Genomic DNA, 10,887 nt, shown 5'->3' with positions numbered 1-10,887 from the left:
GCTTCATTCTCGGCTCTAGCCCTCCATGGCTAAGTCCTTGTCCATGGGCTCAGGAGTCCCCAGGTCTCACCACACTTTGAACCAACCAGCCCTTCCTCTTTTCTCTCTCATCTCCAGGTCAACGGGAGTCTGACCTGGAAGGTGGTCAAACTGAACCCAAGTCTTTATTGCTGCCTTTCTCCCTCTTCCACTCAGCAGTAGACCAACTCTCCAGCAAGCTTACATGCCTGCTCATGTGTGTTTCCTTTGAGTTTCAGTCTTGGAGGAGGGTTTATACTGAAGGGACTTGGTTGTTTGCTTCAATAACTCCTTTTGTAAGCTCTTTTAACTTATTTTATTGAATAGTTCTTAAATTGAACACATGATTTATGATCCAGTTGGTAAAAAGAGATTCAGGGAGACAGAGTTGGTATGTGGAATGCTCTGGAATGACTCCTCTGTGGTCGTGGCCATAGGCCATTGGCACAGTGGTGATCTTCTGATTGTGGGATTTCAAGAGATTGAAAAGTATTAACATAAACACACACACACCTGCTGTGTTGATTTTGAAAATGTAGCCCTCAGGGTAGTTTGTTGTTGTTATTTTTGTCTTTGGGGTGGGTGGCTTCACAGGGGCTCCTAAGTACTGAGAGTAGTCACAGCCTCCTCGGCTGTGAGGAGTCACTGGGGGTCCTGATATGGACCCCATCTATGCTCCATGAACTCAAGACTCCGCTCTACCCAGCATGCAGCCCAACGACTAGCACAGCACAGGAGCTAGGCAAAATATAGAGAGAAGGATAGGTCGCCTGTTCCCACCCTGGTCTCTATTCACAGCCCTGCCTCCCCAAGTCTGCCAATGTGCCCACCACCAGTCAGTCCATCCTTTCGGCCATCCCACTTGTCCCCGCTCTCTGAGCCCACTGTGACCCAGCCCCAATGGCCAAGGCTGCACAGAAAAGACTCTTGCTTCCCTGAGCTGAGCCCCTACTACCCATCCAACCAGTGGAGCCCTCTCTCGGCCAACAGGGAATATTGGATTCCTTGGGGTCACCGCCAATCTGGGGTCCCTGGAAGCATTCATCACTTCCGCGTTCGCCCCCAATACCGCCCCACATCCTGAGCAGGGGCTCGGCGTGGAAATTACACTTGGGTACAGTTCGGCTGCGGGTCGCCGGGGCAGGAAGACTGCGGCGTCAGAGACGCCTGAGTGCGAATGTCTGTCGGCAACACTACTGGTGCAATTGCATGACCTTGGACGAGCTAATTAACCTCTCCACTCCTCTACGTCCAGGTCTGTAAAATGGGATAGCGAACACACACATCAGGGAGCGCAGCTGTACGGGGCAAACTCCTCGTGCCGTGTGGCTGCTGGTGATTGTTATTAGAAGTGAAATCACGGAGGGTCTTTCGGAGTACACCCCCTCGCTACCGTCCCTTCCCCCCTCCGCCTTCCAGGGGGCTGTGGCTTTCCTTGGGAGTGGGGTGGGGGGGCCTCTCCACTGGAGATGTGTTAACTCTGGATAACGTCCGGACAGAAACGGAATACAGGAGGTCAGGATCCTAACGCCCAGGCCGGAGGTGACGGCGGGGAAAGAAGGTGTGGGACAAACCCCAACTCTCCCCGCCTCATCCAGAGCCTGGAAGCCCGCTGGCGGTCAGGGCCTGCTCAGCGCCTCTCCACCCGGCCCCGCCCCCAGCCCCGCCTTCCTCTAGCCCGCATCCTCATTGGCGGCGTCCGGCGGCGCGGCCGCTGTTATTTTTCGAATATATAAGGAGGTGGAGGTGGCAACTACAGTCAGACTTCCCGGACTAGGGGCTGGTCCCTGCATCCTTCCCCACCCTCCCTGTCTCCCTAGCTCCCAGCCCCATTGCTCTCCCTCCTTCCCTCCCCCTTCCCCTGGGCCGGCGTTCTCCCAGGTCCCCGCCAGCTGTGCCCGGCGTCTGTTGGCTTCCCTGCGCCAGGCCTTTCCGACCAGCCTTTTGCGGACCCCGCGGTGATGGAGCTGCTTCAGCCGGAGCCCACGCCGAGTTCGGGTCTCAGCCCGACCGGCGTGCGGGGTGGAGCCGAGCGTCCGGGCCACCATCGCCTGGGAGCTCGAGGCCCCCTGGGCTCCCCGCAACGCGCGATCGCTTCCTCGCCTGTCACAACCCTCACCAAGACCATGCACAACCTCACCGGGCTTGGCAGGTAGAGCGCCCCTAAGAGGCTGGGCGTGGGGTGAGAGGCGCGGGCTGGGGTGTGGCCCAAGGCTTTCTGGGGAGCCCGGCCTGCAACCCAAATCAAAGGGTGGGTTAAGGAGTTCGGGGCGGTGCAGTTCACCACTTTGGGTGACCTGGTCTCGGCCCCTTCTCCCCCATTATGCCCCCTCCACCCTGTTTCCCTAATCTCTGCCTCGGTCGCCACCATTTTGCCTCATGCAGGGGATCCTGAACCTGGCTAGGGAATTTGGGATGGCAGATTATGCCAGTCCTCCCATCTCCTGGGCCCAGTTCCCCACCGTCTTCCTATCCCAGTTCTGCTAGGGCTTCAGAATTAAAGGCTAATTCTTGTAAATGAGCAAGCCTGCGTGGTTCCACCTGGGTTGTTCTAGTGGCAATAGAGACCCACGTCTTGGCCCTTTCTCCAGAAAGGCACGTGGATGGGTTGAAGTCTGGAGGGCCTGTTAGGTAGGGCCTTTGCTCCTCTGCCCACCCAGCCTTCTTGCTCTGGCCCCTGCACCCAGAAGGACACTTCCTAAACCAACCACACAAAGAGAAGGAACTTAAGTCCATTGTAGGATGAGCCTGTCTTGGTCTGCAAAGAGAATAAGCTATCCTTGATTGCTTATCTCCCTGGGACAGTGCAGAGGCCTTTGGGATGGGGGTGGGCTGGAACATGGAATAGCCAGCCCCCGAGTCCCACATTTACCTTTATTCCTTCTCTGGGTCCCTGCTGCTTTCCCAGTGAGACCCCAAGGAATCAAGTAGGGAACCTGCACTGCAGCCGCAGTCGAAGTAGACTGAAGTACCTGTCCCTGCCCCGGAGGTCATCTGAGTCCTCCCTGTCCTCTGAGTCTTCTGAAGCTTCTGATGCAGGTGAGGCCCAGGGGGCCCCCCTCCCATCTCCTCAGTGCCTTGAGAATTTGTGGGCACTGCCTGAGCCTCCCAACCTCCTTGCTCATCCTTGGTGGCACCATGAGTTAAGTGTTGGGCTGCTAGTCAAAAGGTCTGTGTTTTCAAACCAGCTTCTGTTCCTCCGAGGAAGAACTAGGCTGTCCGCTTCTGTAAAGATTTAGTTTTGAAAACCCTGTGCAGCAGTTCTACCCTGTACTATAATGCCAGCTGAATAGCAGTAGGTCGCCTTGGGTGGGACCTGGTGTCTCCCCCTCTGCCCACTCATCTGGGAGGAAAACACACCGCTGTTGGTCTCACCACACCCAGCCCAGACTGACTGATCCGGAGGGTGGGGCTCTAAGCGGGAGATGAGATCTTAAACCAGGCACCCAGAGCGCTGAACCACAGCCCCACCTAGGAGGTGCTCTGGGCTGAAAGTTGGTCTTTGCATAACCTCTTGCCTTAAGCTGTAGCTCTTCTCTTTAAACACCATTTATCCTTCTGGAACAAATTATTCTGAATATGTTTAAGGAAAATGCTTAGCAAGTGTTGTGGTTTAAAACACAGAGCTTTTCTTAATGAACAGGCAAAGGGGGTCCTGTTTTCTTAATAAACAGGCATGGAGGACCATGTGCCAGCTTTTAGGGTCCATGGGTGGCTTTTTGTTTCATTTTTTAAATGTGTCAAGATCTTAAGTAGAAACGGTCTCTTCCTACCCCATTAATTCTATGAATTAGAAATGGACTGTGGTCGGGAAAGTGTGCAGGAAATGCCACTACTTTCAAACTAAAGTGTACTGTACCCCCAGGTCTCTACTTGGACTCCCCCAGTCCCATGGACTCCCAGATGGCAGAACAGACGTGAGTAGAGAAGGGAGACCCTACATTAAGGAGTTGCTGCCTGTCTTGAGAATCCCAATTCTAGCGCAGACTCACTGGCGATGATAAAGTGGACAGACCCATGTGGGGCAATTCAGGGACCTCCTCAGGCTCCATGATTCTGGCCCCATCTCAGGGCCAAGGGTGGTGGGGACAGTGCCTGCTAGGAGCAGCCTTGCACTTGACTCTAAGCCAGCCCTTGCCATGTGGGAGCATGGGTCCAGTGCATGTCTTATCTTTCTTTATGCCTATACAGATTACTTCTGTGACATATCACGATTTAAAAATGTAGTCCATTAATTCCGTTTTGTTAACTCACTCTAGGCCAAACAAAATCCAGTTGTCTACAGGCTGGTTTGGCTGTTGACCATCAGCAATATCTGACTCTTGGCTTTCTAGCCAATCCCTGGACCAAGCCCTTTGTGAGAGGGAGTGGAGAGAGCTGCTGGGGCTCTCTTCAGAGATCCCTTTCATTTTTGGCCATGGCATGTGGCTAGTACCTTCCAGAGTGCAGCTGTTATATCCAGCTGTTAGGGCTCAAGCAGGGGGAACAGCTGCCAGCCATTAGTAGGAACAGCTGGGCATCCCCAACCTGAGCTGGGAAATTGGCTTTGAGGTAGGGCAGAGGCTGTCTTTTCTCTATTACCCTTTATCAGTCTGGGCTGGGTTGCAGGGTTGGTTCACAAACAGGAAACAGGGAGAGAGTTGGGGGTGGTGGGGTGGAGAGCTGCCGGTTAGGTTTTGGTGGTAGTACAGTCAAAGTTGAACCTGCCTTACCTCTAAGACCCAGCTGCAGATTGGCAACCAAACAATTGAAATATTGAAAATCTCTAATGCTAGGACTACCAGGCACAGCTTCAACCTTGGGGCCATTCTGACACTGTAGCTCTGAGTCTCTCCCTCCCCCACCTCTGCACCTGCTTTGACGGTTAAACACAGTTTTCTCAGAAAGAGGTGGTTGTGTGTGTGTGCACACATGCACAAAGGCCTGCATGGCAGGTGGTCTCCAGTAACATAGTTGGGGTGGGGGTGGGGGGGCGGGTACTATATACAGAAAGCTTATGCCCTAGCCTCAAAGGGAACATCTGTCGGAATTCCTGGCCTCTTGAAAGGCAGAAGGAGGGGGTGGGACAGAGGTTGGGTCCAGGAAAATTCCATAGGTGGGAGGAGGAGAAGATGTGACCCAGTGCATCTGTCACTAGGGTGTCTGGAGTGGCAGCTTGGGGCACATTAAACTAGGTTCCAACCCTGGATTGGGGGTGTGGGTAGGGGTAGGATAGGGCCAAGGGGATGTAAGCCAGCCTAGCTAGCATCCAGGGCCCTAGAGACTCCAGCATTGTCACTGGCTGGGGCCTGTCATCTGCAGGCTGGATGGATGCCTCTCCTAGGGGCCATATGGCCCCATGAAGGCAAATTTGCATACAGGTGGAAGGCCTGCGGGCAAGCTGGAGAGACTGTTGCCTTGGTGACGCCTCAGTGACCCTGCGACCTGCCCCAGCTGTCTCTACCACAGCCATTCTCTGTAACCTCTTCCACTTAGGGTTGCTTTATAGTCCTAGGCTGCCTCTCATCTCCAGTGCCTGGCTCCCTGGGCATTGGCATTCTTCTTACCCCTCAGTTCCACTGGTCCTAGATTTTGTCACTGTCCCAAAAACCCTATGGTCTGGGACTTGGGGTTAGGGTGGGCTGAAGAGGAAGGTGGACTGCATGGGACCCCCTCTCTCCCCTAGGTTTGAACAAGCCATCCAGGCAGCCAGCCGAGTCATTCGAAAGTGAGTGTCCCTAGGCCTTCCTCATTTATGGTTGGGTGGCACTGGGAGGGGCTCTGAGTCCTAGTGTCTACTCTCCCAGCCCTGACCAGTCCCCATTTCTGTCTGCAGCGAGCCCTTCTCCATCAGACGTATCCAGTCCTTGCCAGTGAGTGCTCTGAGGACAGGCCTGGGGAGGGGCAGGAGGGAGGTTGCACAAGAGAATTCCAGGCCCCAGGGGTCTGGCCTGTGCTGTGGTTTGCCTCTACCACATCTTTGCTGATTTGTCCTCCCCTCCTCCCAGGTCACCTACCAGAAGGGTGGACTTGAAGTAGTTGGGCATCCCTGGCCCGGCTGTGAGAGCTAGGGGTCCAGCAGCAGATAGACATGCTAAAGAGGGGTGGCAGAAGGCATGCCTGGGCTGGCACTGGGCAATTCAGTCTCAGTACCTGCCCACCCTGTTCTCTAGGTGAGGCTTCTGGGCCACAGCCCTGTGCTCCGCAATATCACCAACACCCAAGCGTCGTATAGCCGGAGCCGGAGGAGGAGCACCGAGGCAGGCAGCAGAGCTTCCAATAGCTCTGGGGAAGATAAGGAAAATGTGCGTTTCTGGAAGGCTGGGAAAGGGAGAACTCTAGGGACAGAAGGGGGAACACTGAGGTGGCTCTATGGCATTTGAAGATTGTCCCATCACACCCCTCCCTCAATCTTGTCCACAGGATAGATTTGTCTTCAAGATGCCATGGAAGCCAGTGCTTACCACCCACCCTCAGGCTGTGGCTGAGGGGGCTGACCACAGAGAATTCTTTGCCCAGAGGCCGAACTCAGCCCCTGACCTGATGGTATGTCAGGAGGGCTGATCCCCTTGCAGCCTGGGGGTGGGGGGAAGGTGACTCTGAGCCCTGAGGGGTTGACGTGGGGGCAGTTGGGATTAGGCACTGCCATCCTGAGCACATTTTATCTGTTTTGTCTCTGGACAGTGCCGCAGCCCTGGACAGTGCCACATGGAAGTGGAACAACTGAGTCCCCTGTCCCGACTCTGTTCCTCTGTGACCCCCATGGAGGGAGCTGTTGAGGAAGATGATGGATTTGTGGAGATCCTGGAGAATGATCTGAAGGTACCAACTCCCCTCTCCCTTCCTGGGATCTCCCCAAAGAAGAGAGCACTGTGCTCCCACTGTAACACTATGACCTCATCCAGCATCAGAAGGAGAATTTGAAGTGACTGAATTGGAGCTGGACTTCTGGCTAGGAGACTGGTACTGGAGTGGAGGGTAGACAGGCAGGGTGAAGGGAAGGCTTGGCCCCCTCATGCCCTGTATAAACCAAGAGGGAGGTTACCCATAAAATGGTTTCTCTCAACTCCACAGTTGTGAAGGGCTGCCCTGTGGGGATGTGAGTAGGGCCAGGAAGGCCTGCTAAAGCTGGCTCTGTTGGGGAACAAAGAGGCTGCACAGGAGGATTGGGGGACCTGAGGGGCCTGGCCTATGGCTGTCAGTCTGATCACTCTTTGCTGATTTGGTTCCAGGATGACAGTGAGGTCCCCCCAGGCATGGAGAGCCTCATTAGCGCCCCACTGGTCCAGACCTTGGAAAAGGAAGAGGAGCAGGTAGGGCTCTGTGGTGCCTCCCTCAGATTTTAGAGGGTGGGGTTGTGGGGGACTGCTGACTCTAACCCCTGCCCTGCTGCCATCAGGACCTCATCATGTACAACAAGTACCATCGACTCTTCCGTTCTCCGTCCATGCCGTGCAGTGCCATCCGGCCCATCCTCAAGAGGCTGGAGCGGCCGCAGGACAAGGACATTCCTATACAGAACAAGCGGAGGAAGAGTGTGACCCCGCCAGAGGAGGAGCTGGAACCAGAGGAACCCGTGAGTGACTTCTTCCTGCGGGCTCTGAGTGGCCTGTGCTGGGGGTGGGGATGTCCCTGCCCACCTCCAGGGTCCACCTGGACTGCCACCTTCCAATTCCATCCTGCTAAGCTTTCCAGGGAAGGGTTTTCCAAGAGTGTGGTGGCCTGGGAATGTCAGGAAGGCACTGGGGCACCATCCTTACCTCTGACTCTGGCCCTCATCTGCTTTGCCTCCCAGAAAGCCCGCGTCCTCCGCTCCAAGTCCCTGTGTCATGACGAGATCGAGAACATTCTAGACAGTGATCACCGGGAGCTGATTGGAGACTACTCCAAGGTACCAGCTGGTGAATGTCTTTAAAAGCTTGGCCTTTTCCTACAGATACGGGCTTGACCTTTTTCGACTATGGACCCCCAAGCCCAGGGAGGTTTCCTCCATGTCTCCCCAGAAGTCTCTTTTCTTTGTTCTTTGCCTCTTTTCATCCTTAGCTCTCATGTAGCCTCCTCCCTCTGGCTCTGCTTAGTCTCCTGAGTTGACCCAAGCTCTGACCAGGCCATGACTGGTTCCAAATCAGTATCTAATTTACTAGATATTGGGCAGGAGTGCCTCACCCTTGACCTTGGATACGTCTTCTACTCCCCATCTTCATTTTCTCTTGGACGGTTGTTCCCTGGGTATCAGACCCAAGAGGCCCCTCTCAGTCACTGTGGGAACCAGAGTTGAATTTGAAGGCTGAGTAGGTGTGGCCTTTGGGCTTCAGGAATGAAACTCTGTTCTTTCTGGGCTGCTAGTCTTAATTTCACTTTCTCTATTTATTTCCCCTCTTTTTTTTCATTCTTAATGGATTTCCTTACAGGCCTTCCTCCTGCAGACTGTAGATGGGAAACATCAAGACCTCAAGTACATCTCACCAGAAACGGTAAGCAGGGATGGTGCCTGGCATAAGCAGAGGGCCACTGTTCAACTGTGAACCCTTTCTGAGAGGCACTCTGTGTGTGCTAGGTCAGTCACAGGGTAAGCCCAGCCCCTGGCTACCAGCTTAACCTGCTGAGACCTACCTCTGTGGGCTCTTACAGATGGTGGCCCTGCTCATGGGCAAGTTTAGCAACATCGTGGAGAGGTTTGTGATTGTGGACTGCAGATACCCCTATGAATATGAAGGTGGTCACATCAAGGTGAGTGTCAGGGGTGGGGGTGGGGAGGAGAGACCCTGCAAGGCCCACTACAGTCAACTTCTTCCTCTGCAGAGAGGGTGAATAGTTAGTTGGAGGGTGGGTGCACTGTCTCATGAGGGAGGGATTCTGCTCAGGGTCTCCTTGGGGATATAATGACCCAGGAATACAAAGGGAAGGGTCTGCTTCCTGGACCTCGGATGTGATCTGATGGCCAGCTCCTCTGCAGACAGCCGTAAACCTCCCCCTGGAACGGGATGCCGAGAGCTTCCTGCTGCAGAGTCCCATCACAGCTTGCAACATGGACAAGAGAATCCTCCTCATCTTCCATTGTGAATTTTCGTCTGAGCGCGGGCCCCGCATGTGAGTTGGCCAAGAGCCCAGCCCCTCCACAGCTTGGGTTTTACGCCTCATCTGTTGGCCTGAGATGAGCATTCCTCCCTACCTGCTGTATGTACTGTGCCCAGTGTGTACCTTCTTTTCATCCCTTCCCATCACCATTCTTCCCCTCTGGCCTTATACTTCTCTTCCATTGTTGCCACCCCCATGGAATCTGGTTACAAATCTCCAGCAGTATCCTTCTCAAAATCCAGGCTGCCTTTTCCTCTCTGGGCTCTGAGTTCATTTTTTAAAAAATGTTTTATTGTGAATTATATGATAGTTTACATGGGAGAACCTTAGTCTTACATTCATTCCATCGTATATCATCTCATTGCCATGGTTCCAATCCCCTCCATGTATCATCAATCAACCAAAGGGTATATCCTAGATCTGAGTTCATTTTTAAATGCCCTGACCTGGGCCTGCGGTGTCCTACCTGGTCCAGCCAATTGCTAGTAGCTCTCTGGCGCAGGCCTCTCACAGGAGCTGGTCACATACACCCAGATGCTTCTTACAAACTCCTAGAACCAAGGTTTTTATTGCTGCTCCTCCCTTGTCTTCCTAGATCCTCACCTCTGCACATGGCACCACCTCTGTCAAGACATTATCACCGGGCACTGATCTTGGGTCCTTCCTCTTTCCTTTTATCTTTTTTCCCCATTTCTTGTTACCATCAAGTCTTGTCCAGGAAGCCTCCTGAGTGTACCACTTAGATTTTGTCCATCTCTCTCCTCCCCAGTCCAGGCCTTATCTACCTCTAACCAAGATGGTATACAACCTTCTAGGAACAGGGCCCATTTGATTCACCTCCTACCCAGGAGTCAGACTGGTCTTGTAAACATGTTCTTTGGGTTGACAATCCTGTGCTAAGGAGCCTTTTGGGGCTCTCCAGGGCCATCAAAGGAGTAGATGAGCTTCCCACTGCATACCTAGTGCTGACCCTCCCTCTCCCATGTGGTCCAGGTGCCGATTCATCCGGGAACGAGACCGTGCTACTAACGACTATCCCAGTCTCCACTATCCTGAGATGTATATCCTCAAAGGCGGCTACAAGGAGTTCTTCCCACAGCACCCGGTAAGGTGGCTGGGGGTGGCCTCAGTCTCCATGGGAGGGCTCAACCACAAGGAAAGGGCTAAGGCAGGCTGTTACCCTGGGAGAAGGAGAAGGTGTGGTATATGGGGTGGTAGTGGGGGTTGTCCTAGAGTCTCTTACTTCCAGTGTTGGCTGACCTCTCCCATTCTTTTCTGCCCTAGAACTTCTGTGAGCCCCAGGACTACCGGCCCATGAACCATGAGGCCTTCAAGGAGGAGCTAAAGACCTTCCGCCTTAAGACACGAAGCTGGGCTGGGGAGAGGAGCCGGCGGGAGCTCTGTAGCCGGTTGCAGGATCAGTGAGGGTCCACCTGCCTGGAAGCCACCAGTGGGCCTTTGGGGCTGGGGGCCTGTTGGAGGCCCTGCCCTCAACCCTGTCCTCCTAGTCTCAGTTCAGTCACTTTTCCTCCTTGCCCCCATTCCAGCCTCTGTACAAGAGTCCAGCCTGCTGGATTGATTTGGATTAAGACCAGCTCAAAGGAAGTATTTTGTGTTTAATAGGAGACTTTTTGCTTGTTTTCTTCGTATTTTGAATTAACCCTTTGTCTTCCTATGTCCAGAAAAGCTCCCTTCTTTCTTGGGGCTTTGTTTGTATGTTAGATGAGAATAGGGGAGAGCCACCACGTCTCTCTGAGCCTCCCAGGCCAGGCCAGAACCTAACTCTCTGCCCTCCACAGGGAGTCAGCATTC

At 53.9% G+C, this 10,887-nt stretch overlaps 1 protein-coding gene across 3 annotated transcripts; it reads left to right on the top strand.

Moving 5' to 3' along the window:
* The first annotated feature begins 1,979 nt into the window (after window positions 1–1,979).
* On the top strand, window positions 1,980–10,500 carry CDC25B (cell division cycle 25B). Of its 3 annotated transcripts, none has more exons than XM_006877685.1 (16): window positions 1,980–2,170; window positions 2,972–3,057; window positions 3,884–3,935; window positions 5,684–5,725; window positions 5,834–5,870; window positions 6,171–6,302; window positions 6,421–6,543; window positions 6,682–6,819; window positions 7,230–7,310; window positions 7,397–7,573; window positions 7,793–7,888; window positions 8,409–8,471; window positions 8,629–8,727; window positions 8,954–9,087; window positions 10,069–10,180; window positions 10,360–10,500. In XM_006877685.1, the coding sequence occupies exons 1-16, from the start codon at window positions 1,980–1,982 to the stop codon at window positions 10,498–10,500; spliced, it is 1,704 nt and encodes a 567-aa protein (XP_006877747.1). The 3 variants fall into 3 exon arrangements, with proteins under 3 accessions (XP_006877747.1, XP_006877746.1, XP_006877748.1); XM_006877684.1 differs by having other exon boundaries at window positions 2,927–3,057; XM_006877686.1 differs by lacking the exon at window positions 6,171–6,302 and having other exon boundaries at window positions 2,927–3,057.
* Window positions 10,501–10,887: the final 387 nt, after the last annotated feature.

The sequence above is a fragment of the Chrysochloris asiatica genome, unplaced genomic scaffold (assembly GCF_000296735.1).
Source record: "Chrysochloris asiatica unplaced genomic scaffold, ChrAsi1.0 scaffold00555, whole genome shotgun sequence".
NCBI classification, from domain to species: domain Eukaryota; kingdom Metazoa; phylum Chordata; class Mammalia; order Afrosoricida; family Chrysochloridae; genus Chrysochloris; species Chrysochloris asiatica.
The sequence above is the reverse complement of the archived record's forward strand: the minus strand, read 5'-3'. Positions and strand labels throughout refer to the sequence as shown.